The 19,997-nt window shown below is 37.1% G+C and overlaps 1 protein-coding gene across 2 annotated transcripts in view; it reads right to left on the reverse strand.

Annotated features, from left to right (window-relative positions):
- Positions 1 to 547: 547 nt before the first annotated feature.
- LOC131069045 (uncharacterized) overlaps positions 548 to 19,997 on the reverse strand; it is a 47,523-nt gene continuing 28,073 nt past the window's right edge. For both annotated transcript variants that reach the window (XM_058004359.1, XM_059219941.1), the window contains one exon: positions 548 to 1,069. In XM_058004359.1, coding sequence (XP_057860342.1) covers positions 779 to 1,069 — 291 coding nt within the window. In that variant the 3' untranslated portion in view covers positions 548 to 778. The remainder of the gene's footprint in view (positions 1,070 to 19,997) is intronic.

Below are 19,997 nucleotides of genomic sequence, written 5' to 3' on the forward strand. Positions count from 1 at the left end.
CAAGAAGTGCGCTTTATGACTTACCTCAATATTATACTCATAAATTTCTTATCAGATGCCTGTCTTTCAAGGAAGAAAGGATATCATCATATCACTTAATCTTATAACCATCAATTTGGGATCCTTGCCACAACCACATCCACATTTATTGAAATTCATATTTTAGATACAGCCAATATCTGGAGACATTATATGATCAATTATGCATTTACTGCGAGCATGGCTTTTTATGTTAAGCACAGTAGACTACTCCTAACAAAAATTTGACCTAAAGATATATTTCTAAACAAATACTGCTAACAGGCAACTAGCAATCGCTTGGTTAACTCCATAAATGGCCTGAACAGTTAATACATGCCTCAAAACATACAAACTAGAGTCCTAAAAATTTTCAAATTTACAGCTTTATAGTTCACCTCTTAAAACAAAACTCCAAAACATCCATGTTTTACCACACCTTTGATTTAACAAAATAGCAAGGGAAAAACTCAAAAAAAGCGTGTTCCCAGTCTTGACAAGATTAAACACTAAGAGCAACCCACACATCTGCAACAATATTGGAAATTTGATTTTCTAAAGAAATGGCACAAAGTAATAATAAGTTCTAGTCGATATTAATAAACAGGAGGAAAACATAGCATGAATGCAACTTCAAAATAACACCTTCTCTCTCCTGGACAAGAATATACACAATTTTCCTCTGAACCGCTTAAAATACATGCCTACAGAAGATGTAAAAGTCACACAATTAACACAATCGACACCATAAGAATTCTTTTTAGTTGTCTTGAACCCAAACCTTTACAGTCTTATCATTTTCCAATGCACCAGAAGCAATTTTGTTTTCTGTTGGATGACAGGATACTGAAATAACAGTATCGGTATGGCCTTCCAACTTTTGAACTATATTTCTTGTTTGAAGATCCCACATATACACACAATTGTCCTCTGACCCACTTACAACATATTTTCCATTTGTTACAGAAAAAGTGGAGGATATACAGAATTTCTTGTTGGTGTGACCTTTGTATGTTTTCAAAAACTTCCCAGTTGAGAAATTCCAGAGCCTCTGCAAAGACATGAATTTATCCCAAGTTAAATAACAAATTTAAGAAGACAAATTGCCACTTTTCTTCCGACAGAAATTGACAATATCATAAATATCCTAACAAATAAATGGTTCTCCAGAAATTTTCTGCCGAGGAATAAAATAAAACTAAATAAGCAGGAATTAAAATTCACAGTTATGTATATACAATCGAGAAAGCTTTGGAAAAGTACACGAGTAATGTTGTAAGGCAGAATCAAGCATAGCATGATACTGAGTTCAGAGAGACCCTTACCAAGTGATTTGTTCTAATAAAGCATATTTTAAGGTCTCAGTTATAGGTGAATAGTGTTATAAAAGAAACAGGAACTTGGTGTCAGTTCGCAAAATTCTACACTCGAGACCTGGGATACTAATTTAAAGATCTTGCTGGAAATTCCGCATTTGATAGCTGAAAACTAATGCCAATAGATAATGTTCAGCAATCCTTGTTGCTATAAATGCTGGAAATCTAAACTAACGTAATTTTTTACTTTTTTCCTGAATTAAATCTGTTTATTAGACAAACCTAACTATTTGAACAGAAAGATGGACTACCCAAGAATAATTGAAAAAAGACAGTGAAGCTTCACTCTTATCAAAATTAACAATTTAGAACAGCACATATGATAGCAAGAAACAATCCTAAGGAAGTATGGGTGCCAACTGCCAAATGACACCAAAAACCCAAGAGCAACGCAGATGCTACATTCTACCACAAACAGTCCTTCCACAAGATCCTGCTCAATATTTTCTCCAGCACAAAAGACACTTTTACAGGAGGGTAAACAACATTTTGTAACTTCTGCAGGCTTCAGGCCTTAGTGTAAGTGACCTCAGATAGTTTTTCACCTATAGATTCCTAATTATCATCATTGATACCTGATGTGCAACTAGCTGAATAACTGTTGGTGAATAAATTGTATAACTGATGACTACACCAAGACTACTGACATATTACCACAGAGCATATCCATTCCTCCACATAACCAGCACTTTCTTCCATAACTAATTTACTTCTGCGTAGCTTGGATAGGTGAAGTGAAATTGGAAGAAGCTGTAGATATTATATCTACTTTTAAAGAGATCAGTTTTGATGATATACACAGGGAACAAAACAAAAGCAGCAGACCAGTTCACCAATGAGGGTGTAATGAGCTATCAAAGTAAGAAATATAAAAAATGGACGATAGAAAGGCATTGCAGGCTCTCAATTACTTGCTGAAGATATCTAGATTCTAGATGTTCATCACCAACCATCAAACGTCCCAAGATCATTCTCAAAAACAGTGCTGCTAAAGGTATATTAAACAATAAGAAATTGTCAGTTTAATATTTATTTATTTTTTAATTTATGTTTTCTTTATTTGTAATTTTTTTTTTTTTTCATATAGACTGCTATGACCAAATTCACCTCCAACACAATCTTCCTGAAACAACTTGTTAAGGTGCAGGAGGCACTTTCTTGCCGTCATCACCTTTGGTCCTTATCGAGGCAATCCTAGATGACACTTAACAGGATTCTGTTGAATATCTTCTTCATTTTGCCAAGCCCATCTTGAGGGTAATCTGTTTTGTTTATGTGGATAAGCCATGTTTTGGAGAGAGATATATGGTGTCGCCACCTCAACGATTGAGAAGATGAAAATCATCATAAATGAGAAACAATAAGATCCTGTTATCAAATAGGTGTAGACATTTCTAGTTGAACAATGAAACAAAATGACCACCCCATTGCATCTTATTGCCCTTGTATTGAGTCCAAAATATTATAGCTCTGATATCCTTTCTTGGCCATAAAGGTTGCCACCATATTGACATTTGGAAATCAATAAAACACACAAGCTAGCAATTGCTAGACTCTTCTCTCATCCTATTGTGGAGGATATAGTTACAAGTGAGTTTTTGGGTTTTGTAGCCTCCACCAAGTGTAAAAAGAATGCTCCCTCTCGATGGTAGCTCCATGGCCAAAAATTCCCACAACCATAGAAACAAATATTGTTCTCCAGGATTTCTCAGCATCCCAAAAGATAAAGATGTTTTCAATTTCTTGGGATATTATTTGCTTATGTTTTTTACATTTAAAACCATCCTAATTACATAGCGACTGAGAGTGAAAGTAAGCAAGAGTGTACATCTTTAATTTTGAAATGTGGATTTATCTCATTAATTTTGAGATCACTGATTAACAAATAGCTCCATCAATATGATTATGAACCTTTAATGCAATAAAATGCAACTAAGGTAAATACTATTCATTAACTCTACTGTTTTCCTTAACTATCAAGTCGAGGAGAATAATCTATATGCAAAATGGTAACTACAGTTGACAAGAGTCTCCCTAACCTCTTCAAATAGCTCTTAAGTTACAGTAATGGCAACATTCATGCCTGGGCATTTCTGGACACCAATTTCTTGTCATAACAATGTTTCACATTAATCACTTTGAACAGCAATATTTCCTATAATGTCAACAGTCATATTGATGCCCATATTAATTGATTACAATACAAATAAGGATGCTACTGATCAGTGGTTACATGAAGATTACTAATCACAAAAAGATATTTATGTCAAAAGACAATAATGATGACAACAATCTCGACAGATACAAAATTATTAGCAGCTGATCTGTAACAATGAAAATTTCCAAACACTTGGTTCATTCATACAGCAAATATACAAATGAAATAACGACAAAAATATTCATTGATAAGTAGAAACGACAAGTAGTCCATGACAGCACTAACATTTGTGATGCAACAATGTAATATCCCCTTTAATTTTTTCCACAATTACATTCAACACAACACTTGTTATGGTTAGGAAATGAAAACCAAATGCTGCTGAAAGTAACCCTCCACTTTTTGTTCACCGAGAGCCCAATCTGGGAGGGTGAGAGCATACAGTATCGAGGGGATCTTTAGATGCCAATAACTGAAAATGATTACAATCTTCGGGCAGCAAGCCAGCCGCTTTCGCTTATACAGCGGGATATTGAAAACTATGCAATCACCTGGCAATAAACTGGCCAAGGACAAGCCAAAGATTGAAGAATGCAATCACTCAACCACTTGTGCAGCCGGAGGACTAGAAATAGAAATTAATATCAACTCCACTGCTTATTCAGCGGGAGGACAGAATTACAAACTCAATATAGGCGGCCAAGCCAGCCTCTTCCACTCATGCAGTGGGAACCAACTAAGAAATCTGAAAGATAGCTGTTAGTACTACTAATCAACTTTACAAATTCATTACAAGAATTTTGAATATAAGAAATAATACTAATCTAAGATAGGTGGCTGAGCCAACCTCTTCCACTTATGCAGTGGGATAGCAGAAAGCCAAAATGTTGCTGTTAGTACTACTAACCAGCATTACAATAAATATGAAATTTGATAGCCAAGTGTTGATTATGAGCTGACAACTACAACAACACCTCCAATCATCATCTAACCACCCAACCTACTCACACTCTCAAAAGCACACCCAATGACCAACTTTCAAAAATCTGATATTTATGACGGCGAGCTGGAAATGCATAACCAGCAACACAAAAATACACCAAAATGCTCCTAATTCTTTCAAAACCCACTCAAATCACCCAACAACACACCCAAACTGATAAATAGCATAGAGCGACTAAGAACCAACAGAAAACAGCAGCAATATAACCCGAAACACTCAGCACGCATCCCAATGCACTCCCTAACCAAAACGTCTAAGCTGAAAAGTTTGATTTGCAATTAAAATTTGGAAACTCAATACTAGGAGCTATAAACTTACAAATCTCATTGCTGGGAGCATAGAAATCTTTAGAAGCCCACATAGGAAACTAGGAGTGAAAATCTGCTTCAGCCATGACGCCAACCAGCAACCAGGAAAACACATAACTCACACCAAAAATAGAAAACCAACTGAATCATCCATTCCCCATAAACTCTATCTATTCCTTTGAGTGATAAATAGTCTCTCTGCAGCTAGGTGCTATATCTCAAGCACGAAACTTGCATAGGCTAGGAAGCTCACAACTTCGAAGCACAAATCTAGCACCATTCCGGCAACACTTCGTTATACAAATTTTCATGGATATCAAAATGAGAGCCCAAGTCACTTATTTATAACTTTTGCCTAGTCAAATTCAAATGCAAATTATGGCGATTTATTTCATTTCATTTCCTTCAAGTATATGGCGCCCAAGATGAAAATTCACCACCTAGGCTTCAAGTTCAAACTTTTCCCTTGGTCCACACTTTGCAACATAAAAACATTATAACTTAAGCACATTTTCATCAATATTGCCGCTTTTGATAAATACAATGCATAAAAAATAATATTCATGAAATTACACTTTGGAGTCCAAAAACAAGGTGAAATAATTCGCCCAAATAGACTTAGGATAAAATTAATATTTTCTCCATTCCTAAGTCGTCCCTCAATAAAATAATCAAATATTAATACCTCATGCCTAAGGTATTAATATATTAAAAATACCTTCTCCTCAAATACTGATTATTGATGAATTGAGCCGAAGACTGAAGTGCTAGAAATCACCAAAAGTGAACTGAGTTGGAGCTCTGAACTGAACTGCTAAAAATAGTCATCTGAGTGAATATAGGATCCTGCCAAAATAATACTGCCAGAAATAGCCACTAAGCTGAGCTACAGAATCCCTGCCAAAAATAGCACTGCCAAAAATAGTACTTACCATAAATAGCATATTGCTAAATATAGTAAATGTTTCCAAAGTGATTTTTACCACATTTTGAGCAACTGCCAAACTTACTAAGAATAGTAAGTCCTGAAAAGGTCCTCAAATTGGTTTGCATGTTATACTATCGCAGAGCTCTCAGAAAAACCTAGAGAACTCAACTGCTTCTGCCTCCACTTACTAAAAATAGTAAGTCGGTCAAACTCCGTAACTTGCTATGCATGTACCCTTACAGCAAAGCTTTCTGAAAACCCAAAAGGAATCTAAAATCCAAACTGACAAATTCCAACATGCAAGCCTTCAAAACTGCAGAAACATCCTCCCAGAGGTAGGAAACCCTAATTCTGCTCTCAACTAGCCTACGGGCCTCCGAAATAGGCTAACTACCAAGTGAATTGTTCACTATTGAGAAGGAGGCATTACAGTCTGCCCTCCCCAAAATTGCTTGTCCTCAAGCAATTGAAAGCCTGGATGCTACAAAATCTCTTCATTCTCCCAAGTAGCATCCTCCATAGGCACATTCTTCCACTTCACCAAATACTCCTTGTTTGACCTTCTCCTCAGAGAACGTTCTCTAAAATCAAAGATCTCCTCTGGAATCAATACCAATTGTCCTTCCTCATCCAAGGGAGGCCAATCAGAAGAGACAACTACACTGTGTCCAAGTGCCTTCTTGAGGCGAAACATGTGGAAGACATTATGAACTTTGCTACTCACTGGCAGCTCCAACTCATAAGCCACTGCACCAACTCTCCTGATGACTCCGAATGGTCCATAGAAACGTGGCTTAAGTTTCTCTACTCCACTCTTCTTGAGAGTAGGTTGTCTGAAAGGCTAAGGTCTAAGATAGAACATGTCTCCAACCTCAAATGAACGCTCTACACACTGTTGATCAGCGTACAACTTCTGTTGATTCTGTGCAATTTGGAGGTTATCCTTCAAAGCCTTCAAAATATCTTGACACTGCTGCACCATATCCTTTGCCTAAGGGCCTTTGCTATCACCAAACACCAACCCAACAAAGCTAGGGGCCTCATACCCAAAGAGTGCCATGAAAGGTGACATTCTGATGGACATGTGGTAGGAAGAATTGTAGCAATATTCCCCTAAGTGTAGCCATCTCACCCAAGCTCTCTGTTGCTCCGAGACATAATTCCTCATATAGCTGAAATCAATGCCATGTAACATATCATGCCAAGACAACTCTATAAAATCCACATCAGCAAACTCACTGACAATCATGATCTTGAGTAAAAGAAAGAATATTCCACTCAGCCAAAAAACATAGACCCAAGCATCACTTCTCATGATGTCCTCAGAATGAAGAAGATCAATCATTATTACTAATCTAAAATCTACCAACCAAGGAATGCCTCTACTGTCACTAATCAAAATTGTAACACCAACCCTTAACTTCCATGTCTCAAGGGAAGAAACTCGAGTACCCCAACAAGCCAAATTCACTGTAGTCAACCAACCATCATCTAGAAGTATGCATACTATCACTATGAAGTGACAATAGTGATCCAAACTCTCCCATGTAGAAGTGGAGAATTACAGAACCATCCCCAGAGGATCTCCTGCGGCTGGTTGCATAATCGTCTACAAGTGCTCAAAATCAAACTGCCCAAGTCAGAGGTCACCAAAAATAGTGTGGAACAACTCGGACAATTCTAAACGATCTGAAATCTCACTAAATGCATAGGACACGAGTGTGGGAGTAGCTGGAAAGCCAACTCCTCTAATCAATTCATCTCTACCATCAATCCTCAACCATGAACAACTCATCTGCTGCCTTGAAGGAACCATCCAACACATATGCTGATCAGAATCTGAACTCATGTGTAAGTTGATCAGATTGTGGACAGTAGTGGTAATGCCCATCGTCACAACTCCAAGGATCTCTGAAATATGAGCCATATCATAAAGAAATTCACTGTCCTGAACCAACTTTGGAGGTAAACTATTAAAGTTTACAACACAAACCTTCATAAAGAGAACTCCTTGAGTTTGGAAGGTCTGAAATAAACAATAACCACTGCTGTAAATGATTGAAATCAATGAAGTGCAATTTGATTGAAGTGCTCTACATAGAGGACAATAGTAGTACCAATGAAGCTTCCAAGTATAAGCATGAAAGTTGAGCATTCCAATGCTCAAAAATAAATCAAAAGTGGCTGGAAAACACCTCCAAGCAATCTCCAATTGAAAACCATTACTTGCATAACCCAAAAAATTGCCCCAACTCCCTTGAATGAGAGCAAACCATAAAGTAAAGTGACAGATCTGCAACCAGTCAGCAAGCCCAAATCTGAAAATCTGATCCATTCTTTTCCAAAGAAGATGCCCAAGAGTATGCATTTGATCAATGTTCCAACCCTAAAGACTTCTCTCCAATCCACCTGTGGTGAAACAATGGAAACACAGTGGCTTGTAAAGAAAGGAACATCACTTTTAAGTCTGAAATCTTGATCCTTATCACTCCAAAGGTCACTATTATGACTCCCTATAATCTCTATCAATTCTTGTTGAAAATACCAATCAAGGATATCCAACCCCAAAGAAGGACTAGTATATGCTAAAACATTACTCAATCCAAAGGCCGGATTGTCAAGTGTATAGATTTCATATTTATATCCTTTTTCCAAAGCTACACAAGAAACAAGCTGGTAACTACCTTCCCTTACTGCTGTTTTGAAAATTCCAACAAGCTTAAGAACAATGTTTGGAAACCTTTTAAAATATAAAGGGTAGAAGTCTCTATGAATCAATCCATCCCATGAAGAAGCAACATCTCCAACTACATATGAAAGGCATGCAAGACTACTCATCAATTCTGATTTGGTATGAAGTGTCCCACTTGTTGGCCAATTCCAAAACTCAAGACCACACTTACAAGTCATCATGTTGTAAGGAACAATGATGCCTCCTACTTTCATATCACTCCAAATGCATCCTCCTTCTATCTCTTCATTTTCATATGTCATATCTAATGGCTTCCCAAGAGGGTAGCCAATCACCTCATAAAGTGAACATCAATCAAAACCAAGCTGGAAAGAACACTCCAATTGAAGTCCTCGATCCCACACCTTGCTGTTTTCACCAAGTGCAATACTACAATCATGAGTTAATCCATCATCCAACTCAAAAACTGGATTGTCATATGTCTTCTCTATACCCATCTCTAACAATGGGCCATCATTGGAAACCACAAATTGACTTCTGTTGTGACGTTTTCACACATCGCCCCATTGCAAATGGGGACCCATGTTTTTTGTTTTTTGCTCGTTTTCGCTTTGCTTTTCTAGGGTTTTGTTAGTTTGTTAGTTGTCTGGATTTAGGGTCAAGCCTTAGGGTTTTAATTACCGTCTTTTCGGACCAAAATCCAGTCAGTTTTGGGAGCTTTTTGAATTTCCTTTTCTAGAATGCAAATTTTGAATGAAATGAATTCACCAGAATGGTCTAATTTTCAATTGGAATGTTGATGCAGAGCTTAAATTTGTCTAAGTGTTGAAGATGAAATGTGAATTTTTGTCCAATTGAATATTTTTGACCAAATTTTGACATTTTTGATTTTTGATCCTAGGCATCTCAAATGATTTGTTTTCGCCTTGTGAAGTGTTAAAATGTGTAAAATCATGTTATTTTGGCCTGTAGGAGCAAAATCGCTCCTGTCCCTTAGTGAAGGACGGGAGCTCGTTTTCAAATATTTTACTATTCCTGCAGGGTCAAGATGAATTACGAATTGGAAGTGATGGAGAAAGGCGAGATCTTTCCATTGAATATAAATTGAAGATTTTCATGAGCACAGAAATGCCTCCAGGGGAAAGATCGCTCCTATCCCTCAGTGAAGGACCGGAGCTACAAATTCAATTTCGCCTTGTCCTTGCAAGATTTTGATGACTTAATGATTTGAGGACGTCCAAAGGAAGATGCTTTGCCAAATGAATATAATTTGAGATGCAAAAACGAAGGAGAATGACCTATATTGACCAAATCGCTCCTGTCCCTCTCCAAGGGACCAGGGCGAGGTACCTTGTAGCTCTCGTCCCTCTCCCAGGGACCAGAGCGATTTCCTTCATTATGCAAAATCCAGACAAAGGTCAAGGCAAGTTTACGTTCAAAAACAAGGAAAAACATGAGATAAATGCGTTGAATATAAATTGAAGATTTTTGGGACGTCCATAACAGTGCTAATTGCCTAAATCGCTCCTGTCCCTCAGTGAAGGACCGGAGCTACAAATCCAATTTTGCTTTGTCCTTGCAAGATTTTAACGTCTTGACGATGTGAGAAGGTCCAAAGAGGTACATTTTATCAAATGAATATAACTTGAAGTGCTGTCGGGGAGATCAACAGGGTAGCAAGTCCGGCTTGAGTGAGGTCCTGATCCTGAAATTTGGCTAAGTCTGGAATGTCCTGATCTTGAAATTTGACTAAGTCTGGAAACTGAAAAACCTCCAAAAACTAGATTTTGCAATATAACTCCTGGAGGTCTGAAACCACTCTCAAACATCCTGAAAGTATATATGGAATATAACTTAAAGTATAAGAAAGAAGAAACATAGAAGGAAATGTCACTTATACTTAAATGTTATATTCCATTAAAATTGTCCTGATCGAGAGTGCGAAAAGTCAAATTTCGCTCGTGTCCTTCTCCAAGGGTCCAGAGCGAAATGCGCTCCTCTCCCTCTCCAAGGGACCAAGGTGAATCGCTCGCGTCCCTCACCAAGGGTCCAGAGCGAAAATGCTTAGTTGAGCCATTCCTGACCTTGTTTGGACGAATCGAAGACATCAAAGGCATGGTGAAGGACGAAATAAGCATGATAGAGCATCCAGACTTGATCAAAAACAATGAAATGATGAAGTTTTTGCCTAGAGGGTCAAATTCGCTCCTGTCCCTCACTGAAGGACCAGAGCGAAATTCTTCATAAGGTACGATCTGGGCAAAGATCAAGCAAATTTTATGTTCGAAGGCAAGAAAGGAGGTCAATCGAACCCGTTGAAGACAAATTGAAGATTATCAAACGTCAACAAAGGACCAAAATGCTTAAGTTCGCTCCTGTCCCTCAGGAAGGGACCAGAGCGATTTTTGTTGTAGATGATTTTCTCGCCAAATTTCAACCGATCTCAAGGCATGAATGAATGAAAGGAGGCATTGCGAATCCGTTGAATATAATTTTCGAAGGTGATGAAGTGAAATGAGGCCCACAAGAGCAAAATCGCTCCTGTCCCTCAGTCAGGGACCAGGGCGATGAGGTACGTATCTTCCCACTTTTTCATTTTTGGGCGCTAAACAAACATTTTTGAATTTATTTAAATGCTAAAATTCGATAAGTTTTGAAAATTCAATTAAATGGCATTTAAATATTGCGCTTGATATTAATTAAATTATTTTGCCTTGTAAAAAATCGAATTTGTTAATTTAAATGACAAAGGCATTTAATTAATTATTTATTAATTAATAGAAAATCAAAAGGAGCGCTTGGTATTTTATTGGTTTATAAAAGTCGGCCTTGTTATTTATTAAAAAATCGTTTAATTTGCCTTATTAATTATCAAGTCGGCCTAAGGTGGTAATTGTGAGATGAGCGCTATAAAGGGAGGTGAGAATCATTATTTTCACATTATCATTTTTCATGCGATCTCAAAGGGAGAAGTGCGAAATTATCTTCAAGGTGCGGGTCTTGTCAAGGAAGGCGCAAACATCATCAAGGGAGTGCGAGTGTGTTTGAAGGAGCGAATTTCATTTCAAAACAAAAGAAGGCACTAGTTTTATCCAAGGCGAAACATCTATCCAAAGGAGAGGCGAACTTGAAGTTTCAAGTTAGGCGAACTTGCCAAGGACATTGAAGAACACATCAAAGATTCCAAGGGTGGCGAATTAATAAGGAGGACGTTCATTATCCTTCAAGATCAAGTCAAAGGCTTTAAATTTTGATTTTTGCCTAGGCAAATTCCTCATTTTGCATTCTAGAGTTAGCTCTCTCCTGAGGTATGGCGATATTGGTTTTATTGTCTTGATTTTGAATTGTTCATCGTCATTTCCTTAATTTTGAATTTTGGAATTTTGTTTTGCCTTAGCTCAGTCTTTTTTAGGAAATGATTAATAAAGGACTTATCATTAAGTTTCCTAAAAAATTGCTCTCTAATTTATGTTATGTATTGCAAAATCATGGTACTAATTTTGAAATGTTGTGTAGGCATCAAATGGAGGTCTCATCAAGGAAAATCAAGCCGGATCCAGGACGGTCTTCGCCAGGACGATCAAGCCAGGACATGGACGACCTTCTTTGGACTAACATCATCAAGGGCAATCCAGCGTTCCAAGGCGAGGTACATCATCTTCCTGCACATCAAGGACGCAAGGAGTTAGAACAAGGGCTCGTTGAAGAAGCAAAATAGATCCAGAGGAATTAATTAAAGCAAGTTTCTCAACAATATCAAGATGAATATCCACCAAGTTCCAAGTGTCAAATGAGGTGGCGTCCTAGTCATCACTTCTCCAATCAGTGAAGTCCATCTCAGCATGTCCAGATTCAATGTACTTAACTCATGGAAGGTGGCACAAACTCCGATGTACCTACCCTGGCTATCCATTGGTCAATTTTTCTAAAAGGGACATGTGTCCAAGCAATACAATTTTATCATTGGTCAAACATTAAATGTTATGTAATGGTTGTAACAAACCCTAATTAGGGTTTTCATTGTAAAATCTTGGCCATTGATCTTGAATTGATCTAAGCCATCAAATTGTATTGTGGGCACTATATAAGCCCAAACATTTCATTTGTAAAGGATGATTAGAGAGAGTTGTAAATAGTTGGAAGAGTTAGAATATAGTTGATAGAATAGCAATTAGAGTAGAATAGGAGGACAAGGCAAGAAATTGTTGCCATTGATTGTAAACAAACTCCATTTTCATTGAAGTAATGGTGAAATATGTCGTTTTCTTGCAATTTGCATGGTTTCTTGTTGAAGTCTTCAATCTTAGATGGTAGATAATTAGATGAATGGAGGAAGTGTGATTGATTGATGGTGGAATTCGTACATCCATACTACTAGCAGTTTGTTGATTGCAGACTTGCCTTGCGTAGTCAACTGGAATCATTCAGCCTAAGCTCAATTTCAATTTGTTGCCTCTTCATTGATATGCATCAACTTGGATGGTATCTATGCCTGCGGTGATGATTTGAACATCATAAAGCTTCCCATAGAAGATCGCACTAGTCTTGTGTAGATGTTCCATTGATGTCAAAACAAGACCTAGTTAGAGTTTCATCAAAAATCAATCATTGCTCCTACATTCTTAGTATTAGGATTAGATCCTCTCTTCGCCCTTATCCTTTTTCCATTTTTTTTAATCTAAGTTAGTAAGAGCCTGTGTCCAGCAAAGCAGATCGGAAGTTCAATGTAAGTCCCCTTGTGATTCCAGCAAATCACATCATACCACTGGAGCTTGTCCACACGTAGAGACCCTACATCAAAGAACCTTGGAGTCTACCTAACTGATCCTTTATGCGAATCTTCAGCAGTTAGAGACTATTTTCTCAAGAGAGGATAAGATGCCTTTAGGTATTTTATTCTGTGTATGATTGTGTATAAAATACACGTCAACAACTTCCCAAGCTGCTATGATGAATACCAAAATTAAAATCTTTGTCATACCTTTCAGCAGTGACTCCATGGCTGCCCCAAGTTTCATGTACCTCCTCTTCGAAGCTTGTCTCATCATCATTATGCCCAACAAATCCCAAACTATGGTTTGATTCCTTGCCAAGATGAGGCGAAGGTGATGAAACAATGCTAGACTCAATTAGAGGGGAACCAAAAGAATTCACACCTCCTTGTGGCTGATTTATCATAGTTGGTGCTATAATCTCAATGATAGTATCTTCTTCAATCTTCATCTGCTCTTCCTTTGAAAGCACATGAGTGCATTCAACACTCTCACTAGCTCCATAAGCAACATTAAGGGGTTCATCATGCACAACCTCAAATATTGATGTTTCTTCTTCTTGAATGACAACCTCATCAATGGTAGGTGCATGCATGACATGGGAATCATCATCAACATTCTCAAGTTTTTCTTTCCTCTTCTTAAGCAAATAGAGTAAGAGCTATCATATGGTATTTTTTCTTTGCAAACTTAGTTTTGTAGCATAATTTTGAATGGTGGTTCATGAAACAATTGAAAGGTAATTCTTCCTTAATGACTTGAGGAAGTGTATCATATTCCTCAAACATGCCAAGAATTTCTTCTCTAATCTTCTCCTCATATGAACCCATCATTAAACTATGAATTTATGCTGAAAGCACAGGAAGGAAGGAATAACCGATTTCTCTATCACTCATGGAGAATTTGATCAACTAGGACATCATGTCCATCATAGTATCGAACTTTTTCTCAACTCTCTCCACAGCCCCAATGGCAACATTCTGATTTGATGTTCTCTCTGCCATTGAATCCACCCAATCTGCTGAATCAACTTCCTTAACTTTGTTTCTCAAAACTTCTGAAAATGTTTCTTCTACTAGCACTGATGGTATTTGATACTGCTGCTTTCTTTGTTCCCGGTTGTAGTATCTGATGTCTTTGTCACTCATGGAACCCTTCTGTCACATAGGCTAGCAGGATGCGTGGCTATGATACCATTGTAATATCCACTTTAATTTTTCCACAATTATATTCAACACAACACTTGTTATGGTTAGGAAATGAAAACCAAATGCTACTGAAAGTAACCCTCCGCTTTATGTTCACCGAGAGTGCAATCTGGAAGGGTGAGAGCATACAATGTTGAGGGGATCGTTAGATGGCAATAACTGAAAATGATTACAATCTTCGAGCAGCAAGCCAACCCCTTCCGCTTATACAGTAGGATATTGAAAACTATGCAATCACCTGGCAGTAAACCGGCCAAGGACGAGCCAAAGAACTGAAGAGTGCAATCACTCAACCACTTGTGCAGTGGGAGGACTAGAAATAGAAATTAATATCAACTCCACCGCTTATTCAGCAGGAAAACAGAATTACAAACTCAATATAGGCGGCCAAGCTAGCCTCTTCCACTTATGCAATGGGAACCAACTAAGAAATTTGAAAGATGGTTGTTAGTACTACTAATCAGTTTTACAAATTCATTACAAGAAATCTGAATATAAGAAATATCACTAATCTAAGATAGGCGGCTGAGTCAGCCTCTTCCACTTATGCAGTGGGACAAGCCGAAAGCCAAAATGTTGTTGTTAGTACTACTAACTAGCATTACAATAAATATGAAATTTGATAGCCAAGTGCTGATTAAGAACTGACAACTACAACAACACCTCCAATCATCATCTAACCACCTAGCCTACTCACACTCTCAAAAGCACACCCAATGACCAACTTTCGAAAAATCTGATATTTATGACAGCAAGCTGGAAATGCATAACCAGCAACACCAAAATACACCAAAATGCTCCCAACTCTTTCAAAACCCACTCAAATCACCCAACAAAACACCCAAATTGATAAATAGCATAGAGTGACTAAGAACCAATAGGAAAACAGCAGCAATATAACCCGAAACACTCAGCACGCATCCCAATGCACTCCCTAACCAAAACGTCTAAGCTGAAAAGTTCGATTTGCAATTAAAATTTGGAAACTCAATACTCGGAGCTATAAACTTACAAATCTCATCGTTGGGCGCATAGAAATCTTTAGAGCCAATACCCAGAATCAACAGAAGCCCACACAGGTAACTAGGAGTGAAAATCCACTTCAGCCATGAGGCCAACCAGCAACCAAGAAAACACACAACTCACACCAAAAACAGAAAACCAACTGAATCATCCATTCCCCATAAGCTCTATCTATTCTTCTGAGTGAGAAATAGTCTCTCCGCAGCTAGGTGCTATATCTCAAGCACGAAACTGGCATAGCCTAGGAAGCTCGCAACTTCGAAGCACAAATTTGGCACCATTCCAGCAGCACTTTGTTATACAAATTTTCATGGATATCAAAATGAGAGCCCAAATCACTTATTTACAACTTTTGCCCAATCAAATTCAAATGCAAATGCCTCTAAATTCGCCCAAATCACATGTCATTCCATCCCACTCACAGTTGGCGATTTATTTCATTTCATTTCCTTCAAGTATATGGCGCCCAAGATGAAAATCCACCACCTAGGCTTCAAGTTCAAAATTTTCCCTTGGTCCACACTTTGCAACATAAAAACATTATAACTTAAGCACATTTTCATCCATGTCGCCACTTTTGATAAATACAATGCTTAAAAAATAATATTCATGAAATTGCACTTTGGAGTCCAAAAGAAGGTGAAATAATTCGCCCAAATAAACTTAGGATAAAATTAATATTTTCTCCATTCCTAAGTTGTCCCTCCATAAAATAATTAAATATTAATACCTCATGCCCAAGGTATTAATATATTAAAAATACCTTCTCAACTATTGATTATTGACAAATTGAGCCGGAGACTGAAGTGCTAGAAATCACCAAAAGTGAATTGAGTTGGAGCTTTGAACTGAACTGCTAAAAATAGTCATCTGAGTGAATACAGGATCTTGCCAAAATAATACTGCCAAAAATAGCCACTGAGCTAAGCTACAGAATCCCTGCCAAAAATAGCATTGCCAAAAATAGTACTTACTATAAATAGCATATTGCTAAATATAGTAAGTGTTTCCAAAGTGATTTTTACCACATTTTGAGCAGCTACCAAACGTACTAAGAATAGTAAGTCCCGGAAAGGTCCTCAGATTGATTTGCATGTTATACCATCGCAGAGCTCTCAGAAAACCCAGAAAAGCCTAGAGAACTCAACTACTTCTGCCTCCACTTACTAAAAAAAGTAAGTCGATCAAACTCTGTAACTTGCTATGCATGTACCCTTACTGGAAAGCTTTCTCAAAACCTAGAAGGAATCTAGAATCCAAACTAACAAATTCCAACATGCAAGCCTTCGAAACTGCAGAAACATCCTCTCAGAGATAGGAAACCCTAATTCTGCTCTCAACTAGCCTATGGGCCTTTGGAATAGGCTAATGGCTAACAAAATTGTTCACTGCTGAGAAGTGGACATTACAAACAACAATGACAAGTCAAACTATAACATGGTCATTTGACAGTTTTGTGTCGTAATGACTATGCTCACAAATCATGAATAATGACAGCAGTGTTCGCTGTTATCAAAGGCAACACTCGTATTCTCTAATCACAAGTGACAATAATGATGGTCATGTTCTCTATTCGCAAGATTTTCAAACCAATTATACCAAGTGTCTTCACAACAGCAAATAACTACATTCATTTTTGGAATAATGACAACAATTGTTGCCATTGTCCCTTCGTAACAAATCTAAACAGCTATTCAATAATGGATGGTGAAAATCCTAACAACTACTTACACCATTCAAAGTGTATTACTCATTTATAAAACTTCTAGAGTAGAATAACAAAAAAAGTGCAGGTCTGATGCTTATACAGGAAAAAACTTATTTACTGTGATATTACCAGTGATATGTCACTAATACTTTTGGGATATATTAGTGAAAATTTTGGTCAAATACATTTTGAAAAAGTCGTGATATTTTCAAAAAAATGTTGGGAACCCCACTGTGGATAGACATCAGAATATATCCTGATACTTTTCAAAAAAATGTTGGAAACCCTACCAAGAAAAGATATATCGGAATATATCTCATGATTTTTTAAAGATATTGCTTCTACACCACAACTATAGATTTTTGCAATCAAAATTTTAACACAAGTATGTTTTCAAACTCTCTAAATTTGATTTTCTTTCTATTTTTGAAATATGTTTTCTAAAATATTGAAGTTTGATATATAATCTTATTACTCTTTAACTCTCTAACTTTGCATCAATAGGTTGCCAATCCATCTTCAGTAGCAGAATTGCAGTACATATTCTTTCAACTATAGAAAGAATTTTATTTCTTGAGCCAACCCAATTCGTTCAATCGTTAACTAATGCATTCAAAGCGCATGAAGCAAAGAACTTTGTTTGCACACCAAACTTTAACATTTAAAATGCTTGGCTCAGGCTTTACCAAGAAGTCTTCATTATCGCCTCAATTTATGCAAAATTTGTCAAAATTCACCTTACCCACACATTTTTCCTGGAGTAATCGTGATAAAACTTTAAAAAGCGGGCCAAAAGTTTAAAAATGGTCAAAATTGCTGGTGAACAACAATTTTACACAAAATCACAAGTTTTTTTGCGGAAAAATCGGCATTACAAAAGTTTCACAATTTTTGGTGATTTTTGCAATTTTTCACCTATTTTAGCTTCCGTGGTTTCAGATATGTTTATGATAATAGTTAGTAGGTTTTAAAAAATTGATTCATCTGAGAGATCAAAAAAATTCAAAAATCTGGAATTCTGGAATATTTACGTGCCAAGCAATGAAAATACTGAAATTCAATTACCCTTTGCTACTGTCAGCTGCAATCAATTTTACATGCAAAAGCTCAATTTCAGAAAAACTATTCCAATTCTGTTAATATATGAACAAATTTTAACCTTGGAATTTGAACTTGAGACAAAGCCAGTTAGCTCTGAATAACTAGCCCTGAATGGAAAAATTGAACTAATTTTCTATTGTGGATTTATATGCCTCCATAAATTAATGTGTCATGTCCCCAGTCTGAAACCTCTCCCGTTAATAAGAAACCTGTAAGTGAAATCGTTTTACAGGATAAGACAAGACGATTTCACTAATAAATCCTTGTTAAGACAAAAGACCAATATCGGTTACAGTTGTTAATGAATCCATGTGAGTCAGTTGTTAATAAATCCATGATCGCCTATAGTTATTAAACCCTTGTCAAGACAAATTAATATCGGTTACAGTGGTAAATGAATCCTTGATTAATATCGGTTACAGTTAAGGCAAAGATTAATTTTGGTTAAGCCCACGACGATGACGAACGGCAACTCAAGAAAACATGTCTCTTGGCAAGGCAACTCTCAATGAGGAGTCAAGATCCTACAACCAAGCAAAGGGATATAAAGAGGCCTCCCACCCAATCAGGCCATCATCGAAGGAACAGAGTATTAAATTACTGGCAGATCATCTATATTACTGCAATCATTGTTGTGACAGCAGATTGGTATGCTGTATCTCTCCTATAAACTAAATGTTTATTACAGAATATTATATTGAGTTCTATTAGGAATAAAAGACATATATGGCCTATAGTATAAACTGTAATATTTATTCTTATATACACATATAACGGAAATAATAAGTTTTATATTTGTTAATCAGATTTATATAACAATTATGCTTAATTTCATTTGTTTACATATATATTCATAATACATGAGAGAATAGTATACTCAAAGCCTAATCCTTAAACATTGTCTATTGCCCCTCATGAGGATAGGTTGGTTTTGTTGGGTAAAGGCGGTTGTAATACCTCCCAAAATAGGTGAGTCCCAAGAGGTGGTATGGACGGGTGTTCCTGAAACCCTTAGGAGGTCAAAGAGGTGGTATGGATGGGTGTTTCTGAAACCGTTGGGCCTATTTGTGGACAATAGTTTTCCTAGCGCCCTAACAAGTAATTCCCCATCCTCTGTTAGGGTTGATGATTAGGAAAGAAGTAAGGATTGGGGCTTCAGTATAGTAACTAGCAACTGTATTATGAATGCTAATTGTTCTCTAGTTCAGTGTCTTGATTTAAGGCATAATGATGTTAGTATGCAGGAACCTCCTAGTAGGGGACATTAAATGATGTAACAAGTTTGTTCATTTCTTAAGACTTGAGTGGAAGCCATCCGGATCCATCCTTATCGTACAAGAGTCTAGTTATAAATGCTTAGTAAAAAATATTGTACAATAGTTAATACAGTACTTTATGAAGGGAGGCATATAATCCATGTTGGATGGAGATGGTAAAGGCAGATGTGTAGTTGAAGTTTGTTCAAGTTTGTTCCTCTCTTAAGATGTGAGTAGAAGCTAGCCAGATCTTTTCAGTGAAAAAGTGTAGGTAACAAATAAAAATATTATAATATAATACAGTATTTTATTGTTGGTGGTGGAAATAAGCCACACCCGGACCGATGATGGACTGGTCCAAGAGGGGCCAGTAGCTCAGTGGTAGAGCACTCCAGCAGCGTATGGAAGGCCCTAGGTTCAAGTCCTAGCTGGTCCATGTCTCAACA

This window comes from Cryptomeria japonica, chromosome 4, assembly GCF_030272615.1.
Source record: "Cryptomeria japonica chromosome 4, Sugi_1.0, whole genome shotgun sequence".
Lineage (NCBI taxonomy): Eukaryota > Viridiplantae > Streptophyta > Pinopsida > Cupressales > Cupressaceae > Cryptomeria > Cryptomeria japonica.